Here is a 21,027-nt window from a genome sequence, read left to right on the forward strand (position 1 = left end):
GAGGAGCCACAATGGAGACGCCGCCGCTGCCTCCCGCGTGAGTGAGCGGGCTGGCGGGCTGCGCCGCTGCGGATAAGCGCGCCGCTGCGGCGCGTGTCGCTGGCCGCGGGCGCAGCTCTGGGGACGGCCGCCTGGAGCCGCCGGGGCCGGCGGGAGGTGGGAGATGCGGGGCGTGACGAGGCGCGGTGCCCGCAGTCCGGAGCGGACGCGGACGGAAACTCAGCCTGGCCAGGCGGTGACTTAAAACGCTGCCCAGGATTTCTGGGGAAGGGTCTTCCCCATCTCGGGCAAATAGAAGATTCGGGGTGGGGCTGTGCATGGGTGACCCTGCCGATCCTGTGTGTACCTTCCTGAAATGCATGGGCACCTGGTGCCCAGCTTGCCTACCCCTTTATAAGAGATTAAGCTAGGATGCACTGAGTCCGTTGAAAAAAGGAAACTGGAAAGTACCAGTCGCCCGCTGTCTAAATGAATTGATTCTAGGTTGCTTGATTCCCCGAATTTCTAACAAAATTAATATCCGAGGAGCTTTTGCATCACTCTAAATGAGCGGCGGTCGCTCAGGGCATGTGACCTCTTTTACCTGGCACTGCAGAACGTTTTATCCAGAAATCAGAGCATCTTCTGTTTCCTTCGTACCTCGGGCTAATTAGTAGCGTATCGACCTGCCAGGCACAGGTGTCTTTTTTCTTTGGTACCCAAGTACATTCAAGATCACTGGCAACAGAATTACTTTCTAGAAATAATAGCTGAAACATTATGTAGAAAACATTATTGCATTATTCAGAAAAGGTTTTTTTTTTTAATTTTAGTTTTAGTTTTAAAACATGTTGGTAAAAGTGAACTGTAAATACCCAGGAGTTTCGAAAATTTCAATTTTGGTTCCCTCTTAGGAACAAGAGTCCTTTGAATCTGACTTTTCAAATCGCAGACAAACCTCATCCTGAAGAATGGTGTACCTTTTCATGAGAGCCTATTCATGGAGGCTTGTCGTTCTCCGGTTAGATTTGGCAAGCTTCACTCCATACCAATTGTACCGCACCAGCCTCTTGTGGTTATTTGGCAGAATTCCAGCCAAAATAAGGATACTTGGCTTGGGTTGAATAATTTTTTGATGTTCAACCCTTTAAGGAGAGCTAATAGGATTCTGAAACGACAGTTTCTAAAAGTGCGTTTCAGAATTTTTAGCTTGAGTGGAACAGGTCGTGGAAATCTAGGGGGTAGACGATAAGACTCTTGAATTGGCCTTCCTGGGCTGACAGAAGCAGGGGCTTAGTCACCTCTCGATAGCTGTGGCTTTGAGGGCTGTGAGATTTGGTCATGTTCTTCAGCAAGCTGGAGGAAGGCACCTGAACTCGTAGGAAATATGATGGTGGATGGTTTACATCAGCAGCATGAGCACACGGGGGTCTGCCCAGGCTCAGAAGCACTTAAGGCAGGATATGCTAGCTGTATTTAGACAGCACATGGTATATAATATGTAACATGTAGGTATGTTATCTGTAGTAAACCTGCCTTCTATATAAGTTCCTGCAGTTCCTTTTTACTTTTGGAACAGAGGGAACTAAAGGAAAGAATAAGGGAATCTTAGAATGCAGGTGAAAAGAAGGGTGTGGAAAAGTAGGCTCTGGAGGGAGGGAATAGAGACACAGATGATTTAAATTGAAATAATAAAAAATGAAATTGATGTATGCATTCAAACACTGATAAACTGACTCTAGGGTAGATCAGCTAATCATCATTTTGATGACCAGCACCATTTTTTGGCATTGAGATTCCATCAATAGTGCTGAAACAGTGAGAGGTCGAGATACGGTGGGAAACCTGGAATGCCAGCCTGGATGAAAGAACTGTTAAAACTTCTTTCAATCATGGGTGGCTGAAGTTGGTGAGACCTTTTCTTTGTTTCTGTCTATTTAATTATAAATACAAGTAGGTTTTTATTTTCATTTGGTTCTATCCAGCATTAAACCTAATTCAAGAACTCGTTACGGTGTTATTTGCCATTCTTTGGATCAGAAATAGTTTTTTTCCTTGCCACTCCTTGGCCTGTTTGCCTCCACTCCCGTTAACATCCTTCCACCATGGATCCCATGTGCTGGATTTGAGACTTGCAGGCAGTGTCTTTAGGAAGGAACTTTACCGGGCCTCACTGCCAGAGCTGGGCTAGGACAGAGGCCAGTGGAAACTATTAGGAAGACTCAGCTTTTCATAAAGTTAGATTTTTAGCCTGAGCTTTAAGGCAAAGAAAGATGTTTGACCTGGACTTAAAGTGCCTTGGATGGTGTGATTGGAAGCACGGCCCCAGATTCTCTTTGTGTAAGTGTCTGTTTATTAATGCGTTCAATCTGCAAATGTTTGAATGCCTGTCTCTGCCTGGCACTGTGTGTGGTGCTTTTGCTTGTGTTTCTCTTAACATCCAGATTTACATTGTTCTCAGATCGCACCTTGTTCTCCATTGGCCCGTTGGCACATTGTCTTGGAGGGATGTCAGGCATCTGTACCCACCATTCCTGTTTCTTTCAGGATGGACTCCTTGAAATTAGCTTTTGATCTCTTGTGCTTTTTCTCTTCCTTGCCTCCAACTTCTCATCCTTTAAATTCTCATATAATTAAAAATTGTTGGACTATATATTTCTGCTTATTGTTTTTTGCATACTTGAGTATATGTGGCATTTAGATTCTGTTTCATTTTGGGGTCTGGGTGATATTGAGACTGTGTTACATTTGCTTCTGATCAAACCTGAAAGGTGTGTAACTAAAAAATTAAATGTAGATTAGTAAAGGAATTTCAGGTAGTAAATTGAGAGATGGAGTTTAGATGTAGATTAGTAAAAGAGTTTCAGATGGTAAACTGAGATGTGCAAAAGGAAATGTAAATTGACCAGCCCTGACCTTAGGAATGTATTTTACAGTCTGGCTTTTATAGTCATTTGTGTAAAGGATTTTCATAATAAGTTGAAGGAAGACTGTGAGGTATAGTCCTCAGTGCATCCCTCTGATCTTCTCTTACTGATGAGTTTTCTTGGCACTTGTTTTTTTACTGGCTCCGTGGTCACAAGTCGGCTTACTCTCTATAAGCCTTCATGTTTTTGCTTTTCCTTCACAAAACTAAGCAAACATCCCTCAGATAGAACCGTATCTTTTTTCAGTCGATGGTTCCACATTACTAGAGACTTGTCATCAGAGGTGATCATGCATAGGCAGATAAACAACTTGTTGACCATATTCTAAGGCATTTAGGCAGCAGAAGATTGGTTGGATTAGAGCAGAGGTTCTCACATTTTTGAATTTCACTGACCTGTAAAATTCAAAACAAAAAAACAATTAAGTCTAACAATTCCTAAGTTTTTTGTTTTGCTAAGTAAAAGAATTATTTATAAAACAATGATCAACTATCACCATCTTTTTATGAAAGAAAAAAGCATTTTAATATCCTTCCTCAAATATAAGGAAGGATATAATCTGACTAAAGGATTGTCTTTAAATTTAAAACATTTAGCCTTATGAAAACTTATTACCTTGTCCTCATTTTGACATGGATCTGTAAAAAGTTCATTGAAGCCTGACATTTGCAGTCCACTGGACCAGATGACCTTTAATATTCTTTCTAAGATTCAGTTGCTATGAATTTGGAACCTTGCTATGGGTTACCCAGTATTCATTTGTTTGTCTGTTATAGTGCATTGGAGTGTATTCTTATTTTTGTTTAATTAAATGTACATTGGGCATCTGTCATCATTTCATAGGTGAATCTCCCCAGTGATAGGCAAAGATGTTTAAAATATTTAGGAGTAATAATGGCCCACAAACAAGGTCGTGGTGAAAGAAGACGTGGATCAATGTGTGTTGAAGGAAATGTTACATATAGGGACAACTTTGAGGTGCATTTGGGAACTTAAGAAGTGAATACTGGAAATAGGTAGCATTTATGTGGTAGTTTAAAAAATTTCTGATGCTGGAAAATCACTCCACCTACTCCCCACAGAATGCCCCAAACCTTTTGTTTCTGATGTACATGGTAGGCATTCAGTAAATATTAGTAAATGTGCTTTTCCAAAGGTGACTGTAAGTTCACCCATCTATGGCTGTTACGGATTTACATTAGTAGTGCTTATGAAGACCATTGAACATCTTTCTTAAGATCAGGCAGAAGGTTTTTTCAAGGTGATCCAGAGAAGGAAATTCACTTTAAGTTGCATTTCTGTAGTGTTCTACCAAATCCAAATGCATTTACTCTTTATGATGAGGCAGTCTGAGTTTTTCATTTATATTTATTGAGTGCCTACTATGGCCAGATTTTGGGGATATCTCAGAAAACAAAGTTCCTTTTCCTATGATTGAAACTAATAGCAAACAAATATGTAATATTGTTAGTAGTAAGTACAATAAATAAAAATGAAGCAGGATAAAAGGGTAGAGAATAATAATAATAGCTCAGATAGGGTCAGGGTGTCTTTGGCGAGGTGATATTTTAGCACAATCCAGAGGGGGAATAGCATTCCTGGTATAGAGAATAGCAAGCGCAAAGGCATTCTTTAATTCTTCCCCTGAGATAACTGCTGCAGGGAGGGGATCAGTATACTTTTTGTGTGTTATGCACTGTACTTTCTTACATTTCGGACTGTTGGCATTTGCTAAAATATTCCTTTGACCAGTTCCATTCTCTGATTTTACCTTGAAAACAAGCCCCTGCTTTTATGATAACTCTTTTTCTGGTTTTCCTTCTCTGGTTTTTAGGTTGCTAAATGTGATTTGCATACTTTATCACTTAATCTCGCTTAATCTTGTCAACAACCTTATAGTGGTACATGTCTTATTTATCAGATGAAGAAGTAGAGTTTAAGTTACTTTCTCAAGCTTATCAAGTATTAGAAAAACAGGGATTCTAATCTCTCTGTTGAATCACTTTTTTCTGTCTTGCATGGCTTCTCTTCTATCACTGTTTGTGGGCAGTATTTCCAGGCCTTGGCCAGTTCTTTTCAATCGACTGTTAATCTCTGAGTTCTAGCTCCATCTATATCTTAAGTCTGGGCTCTAGGTCTGTGCTTTGGTGTGGAATTTTGAACTTCTCACATCTCTACTCTTAGCTTATACCTCTAAACCCAAGATATCCAAAACTGATATTTGGTCAGAAACTGACTTCATTTTATAACATTTTCACTTATTTAATGGGATAACCATTCTTCTGGTCCCTGATAACCAAAACATTGGAATAGTTTTTGATTTCTCTCTCTTTCTTTATCCTCCATATCTTATTAGTCTCCAGGAACTGTAGTCTTGATTTCAAGTGTCCGTTCTGGCTGCTACTATTCTGATGAATGGATTTCATCACTTGATACCTGAAGTTTTTCACTGGTCTCCTGTTGAGCTCTCTGTATTCTCTCCTCATCCTTCAGTCCCCATACTGTTTTGACCCTCCAACATCTTAGAGTCATGTGAAGCGACTTGACTTATCAAAACCAGAGACTCAGGCAATCATAGCCCTCCATCATTTTGTCTTATCCTATATATCCAAGATCATCATGTGCTTTTAAAACTCTCCCTTGTCCACAAGCCAGGATTCTCCAGCCTTTTCCTATGCTTCTCTTCTTCCGTCCCCTATTATAACAACTTGAAGTTCCTCCAAGGCCCCATTGGAGCCCGATCTCCTTCACAAAGTCTTTCCTCTTTGCTCCAACTCATTCCAGCTCATCGTTGCATTCCTATAGTGTTTGTCGCTGCACCTGTGTACTGACTTGTGCCATTCTTTGGTGGTTTCCCATGTACCTTCCCATTTAGATGGTAAATGGAGGAAGATCTCAATTCAGGCTTCCTAATGTTTCTTACCCTTCTTAGTACAAGGCATGCAGTGGGCATCTAGGCAGCACTTAAACAAATACTTAACTCATTAGCTTTGGTCATTTTGAATATTGCTATTAACTTTGAGTTGAATGTTGCAATTAAAAATGAAGGCCAATAAGATCCATAAAAATATATCTGCATATTCAGCTTAGCTCCTGAACTCAACTCAACAATTTTCTTCTAAATTTTGCATACATTCATGTAGTGCCTAGTGCCTATACAGCTCCCTGAGATAAGTAGGTGAGGTATTATTATCTTTGACTTTCATATTACATTTCACATCAGACATATTTGTGAAATAAATTTTATAAGTAGTCTGAAGCCCACAGAGGCTAAGTGACTAATCCAGGGTCTCTTGGTTAGTATTTGGCATAGACAGAACCACAATTTAGGGCTTCTTTCTGATTCTGGTCCTCATCTAGTACCTTTTCATTCAAGTGCTACAAAATGTATCCCAGTCAACTGAATTGCCGAGTCATATTGCCGCCCCCTGCCAACCAAGTGATGGCAATACTAGGAAGAGGGGCAAAAGAAAAGTCAGAAATATAAGTGATAAAAGAAATGGAAATGTTTGAAATGGATCATCGACCTCCTTTTCCCTATTGTAGCACCTCACAAATATCCCACTCTGACAATGCTTTGTTAGTTGTTTATAAAATATTCCTTAGGAGATTGATCTTGCATAAGACATGCTTTTACCCTGGTCCTTTTCCTGGTAATAGTCACTGTCAGGGACAAAAAGTGCCTGATTGTGTTCTGTTTGTCATGTAGGTGGGAGGGAAAGAGGGAGAGAAAGCTGAGTTGAACTGAAGCAGAGCTTTTTACAGCTCTATTGTTCTACTATCAGAGAGCAATTATACTCCAACTTCCATCAGCCTCTCCACCTCAGACGTCCCAACCTCCTCCTCCTGCCAATGCTTCCCTACACACTTAACATACAGCTGCACAAGGGAGAAAAAGGGTACTCTTTAATACCTCCCTCTGCCCTTCAGTGAGTTCAGGGCTCTGCTTTTTAACTGTTAATATATTTTAGTAAATTTGGCAATTCAAGCTTTTCTAGATGTTTCCTTTTCAGCTCTGGAAAATCGGAAAAATAATTTTTAACTATATATATTTAAAGTATTCAGTGGCATTGTGATATTGTCTGAAAGGCATTCTATAACTTGATGCAAGATCAGATTTTTTTTTTTTTCTTGGAGAAGTGAGTAATAAAAAGAAAAAAGAAATCAAAGTTTTTAATCTCACAAGATACCTCGTATTCACTTCTAAGGGTCTACATACTGAAGACCTAATCCAAGTTCTTACATGTCTATAAGGCAAATGTTAACATTTTTAAAAAGCTATATTTATTTGGTAATATGAACATATGTTTGTAGATTAGTCTGCTGTTTCCATACCTAATGAAAGTTTAAATTCCAAACATATGAAGAAAATTTACAGTGTGTCTCTTTGCCTTAGCTAACTGCAAAAATTGAAATCACAGCCCTACTGTAGACCCAAATGTGTTTCCAATTGAGAAAGTCCTCTACCTTCACAGCCTCGTAATATAGTGGCTATTTGTTTGAAGGATGTGAGAGTGTTTTGTTGAGAAACTGTAGAATGACATAACAAATTTTAGTTAAAATTTTAGTTATGGTTGACTCTCTACTTCTGATATCCTGGATTTGTGTATGAGAGCAATGCTAGTAAGATGCCTGCTTCTGAATGCAAGTTTAGTTGGGAAGACAGCAGAGAAATAGAAGAAATATTATAAAATAATGGAGAAACGTCAAAACAGTACGGTATGGATGTTGACTTTGAAAACAACAGCTGCTGACGTGAACTTGGCAGAAATTCGTGAGTAATTGTGGGTGACTCATTGCAAGCAAGGGAGTCTTGCAGCTTTTGAGGTGAAACAGGCAAAGGCGAGAACAGTGATGGTGGCCACCCAAGGGCCAAGTATTTGTGTCCTAAATGTCAAAATGTCTTAGATCCCCTGTTAAACTTCACAGCTGCATTATTCACATGAATAGTTGCATTTTTTTTTTTTTTTCTAAAAATGCAACATATTTTCTAAAGCATTTGTTTTTAATCTGGGGTGATTCTGAGGTGGGAGGTAAGTTAGTGGCAGGACATATTAACGTGACTTGTGTTATGATTATTTTTTAAAATCACGCATTGCTGGCTTTACCCTATACCCCTGGACATGCCATCATGTACGTATAGCTAATTCTTTGTTTTTTTGTTTTGTTTTGTTTTGTTTTTTTTGAGATGGAGTCTCGCTCTGTCGCCCAGGCTGGAGTGCAGTGGCCGGATCTCAGCTCACTGCAAGCTCCGCCTCCTGAGTTTACGCCATTCTCCTGCCTCAGCCTCCCGAGTAGCTGGGACTACAGGCGCCCGCCACCTCGCCCGGCTAGTTTTTTGAATTTTTTTAGTAGAGACGGGGTTTCACCATATTAGCCAGGATGGTCTCGATCTCCTGACCTTGTGATCCACCCGTCTCGGCCTCCCAAAGTGCTGGGATTACAGGCTTGAGCCACCGCGCCCGGCCACGTATAGCTAATTCTAAAAAGGATTCGTGTGACTTTTCATGTGAGAAGGGGTGGTTATTTGTGGCTTGAAAAAATTGCTTGGGTAATTCTGATCTTTCTCTTTCACTCTGCTGAAAACTGTTGTTCCAAAGCCAATAATACATATCTAAAGAAGTTTTACTTCATTTCTGTGGTGTTCTCAGAATTGTTACAGTAGGTTTAAACCTTTGCCTGGTTTGGAAATCTTGACTATTTGAGGGAGACAGCCCTGTTAGAGTCTTTGTTTTCTTCCTCTCTGAGAATTCAGTTATCATCAATAGTGTTTTCTTAGGCAGAGTCAGAAAGTCATCTCATCTGAGAAGCCACCCGTGTCCACAGCTAGGGATTTGCAGAAGTCAGTCACTGAAGGAAGGCTTTAGGATATCTATGAAAAAACTTAGCAAGTGGTACACTGGGATCCAAACCCTGGGAAACCTCAACTATTTTAGAGTATGTGTTGATAACAATAGGCTATTGGATAATTGCCAGACTACTTGAGGAGTCTCAGCTTTGGGGAAAGAGTTAAAAGTGAAAGGAACTTGGAAAAATATCTTCAGGTATTTTAAGGAAGACATTTCTCAGAATGAGAAGCTTTTCTGGAAAAGGCTAGCACTTTGCTTCAGAAGGGAAGCAGGGCAAAGGTGTAATTCTTGATTTAATGTGGTACAACCTAAAGGGTAAACCTTTACCCTCACTTAACTCGTTGTTCCTAGTATATATATATTTCTCACATCTGTAGTTTTAGACATTGTGCTTCATTTTCTGTTCTGCTTCTAAATGAGAAGCCATCTGACATAAAGCCACACAGGGAATGGAAATTTATGGAAAGGGCATTAGTTTTGAAAATGGAAGTTTGCAGAAAGGGGTGATGTATTTGTAAGTGACTCTCAGTACAGAGAACACTTAACAAAATTCAGTGTTTTTTCTTACTTATTCCTTTAAGCCTTTGAATAAAGTCTTCTTTGCAGAGTTTCTGTAGTACATCAGAGAAAGGAGGAGCTGAAAATAGGTTTAAGAGAGCACCAATATGGGCATTGATTGTTGTATGGCGCTGTCTTAAAGTGAATTCTCCAATGCAGGGAATTTTAATTCCTAAGTTCTTAAACAAATATAAACACTCCTGACTCTTAAATAATGACATTCTTTCTGGGGCAGAGTTGCTTTTGCTTCTGCTTTCAAACTCTGAAAATTCTTTTGTGATAGTTTTGCTAATCCTCAGTATAACATTCTCCCTTTGTTGCACTTTCTAAATTATTAAACTACAAGTAGATATAGAGTAAGTATTGCTTTGCTATCATATAGGGACATTCAATGTTACATGGTTAGAAAGTTTGCATGGGTTGCATATATCTATGCAGTTTCCCCTTTCCCTGGTTTCCTACAATTTCCTCTATAGGTAGAATGAGAATATCTGTCTTATACTATAAAGTGTTTCCCCAGTCCTCTCCCTCCAGACATGAATGTTCTGCCATCTTTTTGGGTTCTAGACTTACCAGTGCTTTTCCTTTCTTAGACTGGATGTAACTAATTCCCTCCACACACACCTTCAGGAGGCCGTAGGGAGTAGAGCGGAACCTCCTTATTCTCCCACTCCAGCTGTGGGCTTTCCCTGTGGAGGTAGAGCCTTGCGTTAATTCATTTGTTAGGCCTCTTAAAAAGTGTCAAGCGGTGAGGAAGTAGAACTGACGGGCACCTGTAGTAGGCAAGCCCTCAGAAAGGCAGGTGCTTCAATTAGTGCTGATTCTGGGGCTTGGGGTTTGGTTAATTTTAGAGGTTATCTTAATGTTGAGTACTTGTTTCATGGCTTAATGTACCATCCATGTAACCAGTGATTCCCACATTTCTGCCTCCAGCTAAACTTTTCTCTCCAACTCTAGACTCCAATATTTATCTGATGGTTTGATGCCTTCACTTGGATGTCTGATATTTTAAAACCAGTTTGTATAAAAACAGCTCTTGATCTTCCCACCTCAAACAGTTTCTACCTGCAGCCTTTCCCAACTTAATGAACAGAAACTCAGTCCTTTCTCTTATTCAGGCCAAAAGACTTAGAGTCATTCTGACTTTCTTCGACATGTCATAGGGTTATTTAAACAGATCTTGTTGGCTGTATCTTCAAAATATCCAGAACTCAGCCAATTTTCATCACCTCCACTGCTACTATCCTCCCTAAGCCACTGTCATCTCTTACTGAATTACTGTAATATCCTGCTAAATAGTTGCCCCCTTTGAATCTTTGACCCTTGTTGACTGTTCTCAACCAGCAGCCAAAGTGGTCTTTGGAAAACATAAGTCGGATTGTGTCACTCTTTTGCAGTGTCTCCTCATTTTACTCAAAGGGAAAGGCCTTAGGATATCCTAAAAGGCCCTTTGTGATTTGCACTCCCCTCTCCTGCTCAGCCCCAGCCTTTTGCTCAAGCTGCATGGGTCACAGTTCCTGGAACAGACCAGGTATATATTGGCTTTTGCTGTAGTTACTACTTCCATCTGGACGTTTCAACCCCCCTAGTCTTTTGTTCAAATCTCAGTTCTCAACTAGGCCTTCCCTGAGCACCATGTTTACTGCAGATTACACCCCTCCACCATCCCCACATTTCTCACTCTCTTCACCATGCCCTGCTTTTTCTATTTCCATAACACCGTTTCCTAACATGCCAGTTGCTTCCCTGACTTGTGTTGTCTTCCACTTCCCCCCACCAGACTCCAAGCTCTATGAGGACAGGGATCTTTGTTTTATTCACTGATGTATTCCAAGTGCCTTAAGAATAGTGATTGGTACATGGTTGGCACTAAAAAAAAAATTGCTGAATGAATTAATGAACAATAATGTTTAAAATGAATCATCCTTTTAAAATGGGTCAGGAAAGGAAGAGAAGTGCAGCAATTAATAATAATGTTTGCTTGTTCCTTGATATATATACAAGTATGATATTTTTAGACTTCATTTTTAAGCCTGATTAAAAAATTGGTGCCCTGATTTTTTATGTAATAGCTTTATTGAGGTATAATTTACATACCATAAATCCACCCATTATAATTGTGCAATCCAATGATTTTTACTAAATTTATAAAGTTTTATAACCATCACTTCAAAAAGTTCTCTTCTGTTCATTAATTTGCAGTTAATTCTCTGCCCCCCTCCTCATTGGACCCTGATTTTTTGGGTTAATTTTTGGGTCCTAAGTCTTGAAAGAATAATTCATGTAGCAATGCTAGTATAGCCTTGTGTACTTACAAAATGTAAATTTAAATATTCACTGTCCAGGGTAGGAAATGGTATTGAAATATTAGTGAAAAGAACAAGATGGAGAATCAGACTGGCCATACTTTTACCCAGCCCTACCATTTACCACGTTACTCACACTATTCTCTTCATCTGTTAAATGGGAATAATAATAGTAATTTGCTCAGAGAGTTGTTGTGAGGATTAACTAAATAATGAAAGTAAAGTACTCAGCACAGTGGCTGCCATATGGTAAATACTCAATAACTATTAGCTAACATGATTAATCTTGATTAATCTCTTGTTAGTATAGGTCCAAAATATATGGGATAAATATATCCTGGCAGGTAGAGAGCAAAATTTAAATCAGATTCTAAGTTTCTGAAGTTTGTGTAAAATATAATCCTGCTCTGTCTTGGTTTGTTAATAACATGTGACTACAGAAGTTTGTAAAAGCAAGTTAATTTCCAATGGAGAAGATCATTTCTCAGCAGTTTTATTTGGAGAGATCTGCTAAGCCACTTTTACTGAATATTCTGTGTTGATCTTTGACAGAACTTTGACACCAGGGAAGTAATTACCCACTTTTTAATTGAAACCATAATGTCTATCAGAAACTGTTCTCAGCCAGGCGCGGTGGCTCAAGCCTGTAATCCGCCTGTAATCCCAGCACTTTGTGGTAGGATCCGAGATGCGGCCGGATCAAATGCAGGTCAGTGAGATCAGACCTATCCTAACCTAACACAGGAAACCCTTCTCTACTAATATAATACAAAAATACCGGGTTGGGCGTGTCGCAGTGTCCTGAGTCCACGCCTACTCGGAGGCTGAGGCATGAGAAGGCATTAAACGCTGTTCGGGACGGAGCTTGCAGTGAGGCTGAGAGTCGCCACTGCACTCCGGCCTGGGCAACAGAGCAAGATAGACTCGCGTCTAAAAAAACAAAAAAAAAAAAAAAAAAACTGTTCTTGATTGTCTTAACCTTACATTGGGATATTCTGTCCATGAGACTTCCTGTAAATAAGTAGGGAAAGAGACATTCATTATATCTCTTGTAGTTTGATAAGCTGAACCAAGTGATCTTTAATAAGACCTTTTTCTGTTTTTGTTCTTTTCTTTTGTGTACAGATGCACAAAGCAGGGTCATCAGAAGCCTCTCGATTCAAAAGATGATAATACCGAAAAACACTGCCCAGTGACAGTGAATCCTTGGCATATGAAGAAAGCTTTCAAAGTCATGAACGAATTAAGAAGGTATCATTATACTAATGTACATACAACCATTGGTTTCATCCCTTTATTTTTCAGTTGTTTGTAGTGAGTATATAATCAACCTTCTATTGTTGCTTTGTCTGGTACATGGAACATTAAAAGCTTTTTCTGCAAGTTTTTTTAAAGGAAGAGAGCAAATAATTGATCAGAAGTGTGGATGGTGTGGGGTCCTCTGTTGTGTGGTAACCACTTAACCATCCAGCTAGTCTGATGCGATAGCTTGGAGGTGAAAAATACACGGGGGATTTCTAAATGCAAAAAAAAAAAGAAATGCAAATATTTTATTAATACTTTTAAATATATTAATTCCATGTAGAAATGATAATATACTAGCTATTTTGAGTTAAAAAGAATATAGTAGGCCAGGTATGGTGACTCATGCCTATAATTCCAGCACTTTGAGAGGCCGAGGCAGGAGGATCACTTGAGGCCAGGAGTTTGAGACCAGCCTGATCAACACAGTGAGACCATGTCCCTATTTTCTTTTTTAAAAGTTAAAAATAAGAGAATATGTTATTGAAATTAATTTCTCTTTCTGTTTACTTTTTTAGTGTGATTGCTATAAAATTGTGACTTGCATTATATTTATATTGGACAGTGCTGGTCTAGGGCTTCTAACTTACCGTGGCAAAGAATATGGAAATAAACTTTTAGACAGAGAAAAATGTAACCATTTTTTTTGTGGGAGTGGTGGTAGTTTTAGGGGACAGTGACCTGCCTGTTGCTGAGGTACTAAGGATCTCAAGTGTACTAAGGATCACTGGAACTTTTAAGTAGTATTAAAAGTTGATTGAAAAATGAGTAGCTTTTTTTTTTTAATTGAAAGACTAATGTATGTATTAAGAGTCTTGGTTTTATTAGCACTTTATGAAAGATCTGCTTTTTCCCACCATTCCCTTTGTGAAAGTACTCTGCATGTATCTATCTGAAATGCTGAAAGCCTGTCTTAAGAAGGGATTAAACCTTCCCTTAATCTTTCTATGCCTCCTAAAAACTCTCCCTTTTAGGTCCATCATTTCTTTGTTTCTTCCTTCTTCAATTAGTGATTCAATAAATATTTATCTGTTAGGTACTGTAGGTACAATGGTGAGCAAGAACAAACATGGTTGCCACCCTCATGGGCCCATAGGGGACTGCACGAAGCAGGCATTCATCAAAGAATCACAAAAATAATTTACTGTAATGACAGTATGTGCTGCAAAGGAGGGCTGCTGGTGCCAGAAAGGTAGATAACAGTGGTCAGGAAAGGCTTTCTTAAGAAGACAGGAATAATTATGCTGATATCTAGAAGGAAAAGAAGATAAGGGGATGAAGTCAGGATGGGAGTGAGGGGAGAGAGAACAGTGTTCCAGGCATGGGGAATGCTGTGCCACATCTTAGGGTAGGAAGGAACTGGCCTCATTGGAGGAACTGACAGTGTTGCTGCAGTGCACATGGTGGTAGAATCACACAGGAGAGGCAGCTGAGTTGGTAGGAGGGGCCATTGGACTGAGGTCCTGAAATTTTGGTCTTAATCAAGAGTTGCCTTGAGAGGAAGCCCGTGGAGAGTGTTAAGCAGGAATGTGACCTGATGAGATTTATATTTTGAACACACTGGCTGCTGGGTGGAGAATGGATTCGAGAGAGATAAGAGGAAGTTAAACTGAATATTGGATCATTTGATTTGTTTTCTAGTATTACTTTGACAACATTTTCAAAATGTGGGTTTTCACTTATTCTTTGCGAGAATATATAGCTGGGATAATCCAACAAGTCTGAGGGTGCTGTTTCGGGTTTTTAATCCTGTTTTGACAGTAGTTATTAGAATGTAAAATACATTGGTTACTAAGTGGAACTGCAAGAAAAGTAAGAAAAATAGTCTGGTTGTTTTAAGACGGATCTTTAATGGCTCTTTTTTCTCTTTGAGAAGTCCAAAAAGATTGACTTTTAATAGACTATTCAAATGTTCTTTTTCCCCACTCCTATGGGTGGGGCACGGGTAGCCTTGGCGTTCTGCTGGTGTTAATGTGAGTGAGTCTCTGTTGACCTGGGCATGACTCACTAAACGGCGGGGAAGGTTACACCAAGTGCTCCTTCTCTTGGGGTAAATGACCTGAGTTTTGGGACAGACTCTGGCCTCGAGCCAATTGTTTTACTTGTTTGAGCCTGACTATAAAATGAGAGGAATGGACAGGATGGTGTCTGAGGTTCAGTGCTGCTCTGGCATTCTCAGCCTAGAGATGTTTTTCCTGCTTACCTGCAAGCCCTGTGGTATCCTTGCCTGGCCCTAGGATTGTTTATAAGCTCCAGTCTTCCTTCATCTGTTTGCCCCTTTTTGGATGTAAACCGTATAACTGTCAGATAGTACCTTCTTGTTCTTCGTGTGGCACCCTTTCAGCAGCTAGTATGTCACTGGGCTGGTAGTCAATGCTGATTTTCAGAACAAAGAATGACCTTTGAATAGCTAGAGTGTTGGCTGCCAGGTCTATAACCTGGATTGTTTCGATGAAAGCGCCAACCAACAGTATTTTTGAAAATGGACTGTTGTTGGGGTTCATCAGACCTTTTTAAAAATGTCATTCTCTTCCATTCTTAAATCTTATAGCCATTTTGAGTAATTCTTTAAAAAAAATCTCTGAAGAGGCCTATTCTTTGTACAGCTGAAAATCATTAATTATTTCCTGTCCTTGTGTCAACTTCCTGTTGCCCAGAAAGGGTAGCTGAGAGTGGTTTCCTGACTTCTGGGAAGGGAGAACTTCCTTGTTCTCACCACTCTGCTCTTGGGCTCTAACCTCAAAGTGGTAGAGCAACAGCTGTATGCCGAAGAATGTTAATGTGAACCTTCGGCTGATGGAAGCAAAATTTTAGGAGTAAAAGTCACTTTCAATTATGGCTGATGTAAGGTGTGGTTGTGGGAATGGGGGTAAGAAGACAGGAGTTCTGTAAGGTTTAAGTTACAGAATTAAAATTGTTTGATAGAAAAAGTACATGACATTTTATTGTTTTCTTAAACTAATTGTTTTTAGACAGGAGGCTCAGAGACCTAGCTTTATATCCCAGCCTGGTAAGAGCTTGAGTATCTTGAAATTATTTGGTTTAAAAACCCTGCAGTCACATGTAAACAGTGTATTCAACAAGTATTGGTGAGCACCTAATCAGCTAATATGCCTGAAAGGCTATGTGGGATCCAAAAACAGTATCAGACTTAGCCCATGCCCTTTGAGTGTCTACAGAGCTGCCGGACACATACAGAGAGGAGGATGAGGCAGTGAAAAAGTGTGCACATCGTGGGTGCCCAAAAGGATTCTTATGAGGAAAATTCACATAGTCCACAGAGGTGGGCTTCAGTTGGACCTTGTTGGGAGTGCAGCAGGATTCACTGAGGGGATGCGGTGGGAAGGTCTTTCCTAGTATGATTAATTGCACAAGCCAGGGAGGGAATAAGCATCATCTGTTGGATAAAGTGAATCAAGGGTTCATCCTGGGGAGTCTGCAGAAAAGGTTAGGAAGCAACAGAAGGGCAGAATTGTGGCAGGCTTAACTAGTATGATGAATTTGGACTTAGTCCTCTGGGCAGTGGGATTCAGTGAAGGCTTCTGAGAAACGGAGCATCATGCTAAGATTAATGATGTTGGAGTTGTGAAAGGATGGCTTTTAGGTCAGCAATGCATCTCTGGTGGGAAATTCAGCTCTTAACTCTTAAGTTTTCCCAAGTGTGGATGGGGGAAATTTTTCAAAACACCAACATTTTCAAAACCCAGTAGATCTTCACAGAGTGCTTATAATGTGCAACACACTGTATTAGGTCTATAGAGGGGACAGAGAAGCAGACTGTACCCCAGGTAAGTTTTTTTCTTTTTCTTTTTTTCAAGACAATCTCACTTTGCCACCCAGGCTGGAATGCAGTGGCGTGATCTCAGCTCGTTGCAACCTCTGACTCCTGGGTTCAAGTGATTGTCCCACCTCAGCCTCCTGAGTAGCTGGGATTACAGGTGTGTGCCACCACACCCAGCTAATTTTTTTTATTTTTAGTAGAGATAGGATTTTGCCATGTTGGCCAGGCTGGCCCAGATAAGTTTTATTGACAAAATTAGATGGCTAGCTTTTGGAGATGACCAAAGAGCAACTGTCAAAAGGTGGCATTTTGTCTTTAAAATTAAAAAAAAGAAAAAGAAAAACTACTGTTTCTTAGGCTATAGGATAAGACTGTACTTGAGCTTTAATAATTTCAATGAGTATTAGTGGTGGGGGCACAGCCTATTAGCTTTATTTACAAGGAATATAAGTTTGATCCTTAATATTTAGGTGTTGAAAGTGTTCAGTAAGGATGAATCATATGAAGCAATCCAAATGTTCACCTTTATATCCTGCATAACCCATAAATATTGAGTTGTTCATTCATAACAGCAGTTCTTAACATTCCAGAAGATATTTAAGCAAAATAGCCCGACGTGCCCTCTTAAAGGAGTGGTTATTGTGTTTTTCCTCCAGGATTTTAGGCATCATGGGACCTATATTACTAACTAGGATTAGATTGTCTGTTGTGCATCCATAAAAAATTTGATTTGTGGCTGTTGAATTTTGGTGAAATTGTTATTGTGGCTCTTGTATGAATTCATACTTTGTTACTTAGATGGCAAGTGAATTAAACAGTGAACTTAAGTGAGCCTCCTTTTTTCTTCAGGGATACCTAAGATATTTTGGTACAGATATACAATGTATAATAATCACATTAGAGTAAATGGGGTGTCCATGACCTCAAGCATTTATCATTGGTGTTATTTTTAAATGTATCATTAAATTGTTATTGACTACAGTCACCTTGTTGTGAGGCATATTTTACTTTTAAGAAGATAGACACTGTGCATTTTAAAAGCAGTGACAGATTTTTCTCAGTCTTAGGAATTCATTCATTTTTTATCAGAAAACCCAAGGATTCCTTACTATGCTCAGGCATGTTTCATGCCTTTTCAAAGCAGTTTTTTTTTTTTTTTTTTTTTTCCTGAGAAGGACCAATTTTCATGATATAATTGTATTTAGGAGATGGAGTGCCTTTCTTTATTCTGTGCTATTTGAGTTTTACATTAAGCCTATCTAACTCCTTTCTTTTCCCTTTAGATTTGAGCTTAGAAGCCACTTCATTCTGAAGCTTTCCTGTAAGGTTGGGCCTAGCCTCGCCTGTGTGTTTCCAAATATCCCACACTTGTCCCATCTTAATAGTCATGGGTTCATTTTATAATCACTTATTTCCTTGTCTGTCTCCCTCACGTGACTGTGAACTTCATACTGTCATGGCTGTTGATCTTGTTTATTTTGGTAAGCTCAAACAGTCCTTGATGAATGAATGAATAAATGCAAATTTTGCTAAATAACAACTTTATTTATTCCATTATTTTGAAGGCCTTCTTTTCCTACAGTTTATTCCCTCATTAGATTTCAAGTAATAGGAACATAAACTTAGAAATTCACCATGGAAGACTTTGCATATGGGCTGCTAAAAGAAGTTTTTCTTATTTTTAGTGCCAGACTTTTCATTCGTGGCTCTCTCACTCAAAAGTCATTCAGCTTCTTGTAAGCATGCAAATTTGGAAAGAGGTAAGGGCCGGACTCAATGTACACACACTGATATACACTCATTGTATACTCAGTGACACAAACTTGTAACAGTTTGTTAGCTCTCTCATCTCTAATGCTGTTTTAAAATATGTTATTACTGAAGACAGATAAAAAATTGAATACTAAAACTAAGCATGTTCTTAATTTGTAAAGTGGCTCTGGGACCTAACCCAGGATGTGTCTGCATAATATTTTAGCAGTGTTTTAACCTTATTAGTTAACTTACATCAACTAATAAGTCAGTAAGGCCAAGTCAGTAATATAAGTGACAGCCAGCAGGTATTATGTTAGAAGGTTTGGATCAATGAATAATTGTAATTGAAGCCAAATGTAATTAGTTATGTGATTTTTGAGGTGTTCAAGTGTAATTCCACTTGTGTTCCATCTTGAAACTAAAGCACTAGGAGGGATTACTGACAGAAGGAAAATAGGCATAAAGATGCACTTATGCACTTGACTCATCTTGTGTTCAAATCCCCAGGTCACAAAAGAGAAACCTGGATTGCTTTGTTCTAGAGAGATCATGCATGCTCTGCTGACCCTACTTACCTCCCACCAGAGTTTCTTCGCTCCCACCCTTCTCTCTCCCCACTCTTCTTGGCCCACAGTTCCACATTCTGCTTTGCTGCTTCACGTCTCCATGCAGTAGTACATCGTGTTCTCTTTGGGATTCTTGTGCTCATTCTTGATCCAGCTGACTCTTACTTGTTTTTAGAACTCAGCTTAAGGCCAATAGCTGCAGCAAGCCCTTTCTGACCCCTAGTCTGATTTAAATGCACCCCCACCCACCTTTCCATAACATCTTTATTACGGTGCTTTCCACTTTATCCTATAATTTTTGCATTGCCAGTTTTTTCTGCTGGTCTTCTTAAGGGCAGAGATGGTCTTGCAGTACTTTGTTGAATGAATGAGCAAACTCTGATTTTTAAAAATATTCTGTAGAGGTAGTGCTAACACTAAAATTGGAGCTTTTATTAGCTATATATAGAACTTAAAAGTAATTTCTAGTATATAGTATGTCAAAAAGTAAATTATTATTTATAATTTATTGTTTCTCTTTCTTGTTTTATTCAAACTTTAACAGATCTTAAAACTGTATAGCTTTAGGTTTTGTGTAGTGTCAAGAGGCTCTGGAGTCAGCCTGTGGTTTTGAATCCTGGCACTGCCACTAGTTGGAGGATTTTAACCTTGGTTTCGCCAGCTATAAATTTGGGGATAAAAATAATACTTTATAACATTGTGGTGGGCACTAAATGAAATAATACATGCAGGTAAAACTCTTGCATAGTTCCTTCCTGAAAACACCACTGACACCGCTGACTTTTCCCACCCTAGTTCTATGTGAACCCATAGAATTCATAGAATTGCAGAATGCTTTTATATTCTCAGGGCAGATAGTAGACTTTGTCAGTTCTCTAAAATGATCTGGAGGAGTTATAAATTAGTGATACTGTGCCACCTTTTATGACTCCAATATGGGACCTGCCGTATGTCTCATACAGCATCATGAGCCATTAAACTGTAACACACAAGCCATACTATAGTAAATGGCAAAGCAATCTCCTCAGCAATGAGGCCCTGGGATGCAGTCATCACTGATGCTGGGGTACTCTTTTTTTCTCCCATTTCTCCTAAACTGGAAGGAGAGTAGTTACTAGTAGGCTCTCCAAAAGTTTTGGCATGAACTTTATGGGAACAAGTTTGTAAGCAGTATGAACAGGTGGAAAACTTCAAGGACTTGGTCAAGCTCATGGCAAATGTTGCTTGTAAGCTACTAGAAAATTACAGAAGGAGGCAGGCCACCCTTTTAGGAAATAGAACAGTAGAGGAGGGTGCCAAGTGTGACCTGCATGCGCTATGCACATAGACATAAATTCAGTGCTTGGGTATGTGAGGTGTGGAAGGGACATTTGCTTTCACCACACCCATTTCAGTCATTCATAGTAAGACTGCTAGCAGGGCAGGTTTTAGGCTTCGGAGCCTTCTTGCTTGTTCTAGAATAAGCATCAGCAATGTTTTCTGTTAAAGATATCCTGTGACATTATGAATTACCTGGAGAGTGTGATCTGTCACCACATACTGCTTGTCAGAAATGCTTACCACGTTTTCGAGTGAATTGCAATGGCTGTTTTAAAATTAGAGATATAATAATTATGGTTGCTGAATAATGGTTTGTTTTGAGGTAACAAAATGCTTTTTTTTTTTTTTTTTGAAACAGAGTCTCTGTCACCTAGGCTGGAGTGTGGTGGTGCGATCTTGGCTGAATGCAACCTCCACCTCCTAGGTTCAAGCGATTCTCGTGTCTCAGCCTCCTCAATAGCTGGGATCACAGGTGTGGTCTACCATACCTGGCTAATATTTGTATTTTTAATAGAGCCTGGGTTTCACCATGTTGGCCAGGCTGGTCTCAAACTTCTGGCTTCAAGTGATCCACCTACCTTGGCCTCCCAAAGTGTTGGGATTACAGGCATGAGCCACTGCACCTGGCCAAAGTGCTTTTTGACTTTAGATGTAATATTTTCTGGCCTTGAGGGATGAGATATT

At 39.5% G+C, this 21,027-nt stretch overlaps 1 protein-coding gene across 1 annotated transcript in view; it reads left to right on the forward strand.

The window, feature by feature from the left end:
* Positions 1–6: 6 nt before the first annotated feature.
* KLHL2 (kelch like family member 2) overlaps positions 7–21,027 on the forward strand; it is a 116,878-nt gene continuing 95,857 nt past the window's right edge. The window contains exons 1-2 of the mRNA XM_017861958.1: positions 7–37; positions 12,745–12,870. Of these exons, the coding sequence (XP_017717447.1) occupies positions 12–37; positions 12,745–12,870 (152 nt within the window). The 5' untranslated portion in view covers positions 7–11. The remainder of the gene's footprint in view (positions 38–12,744; positions 12,871–21,027) is intronic.

This window comes from Rhinopithecus bieti, unplaced genomic scaffold (genome assembly GCF_001698545.2).
Source record: "Rhinopithecus bieti isolate Rb0 unplaced genomic scaffold, ASM169854v2 scaffold_62788, whole genome shotgun sequence".
In the NCBI taxonomy this organism is placed as follows: domain Eukaryota; kingdom Metazoa; phylum Chordata; class Mammalia; order Primates; family Cercopithecidae; genus Rhinopithecus; species Rhinopithecus bieti.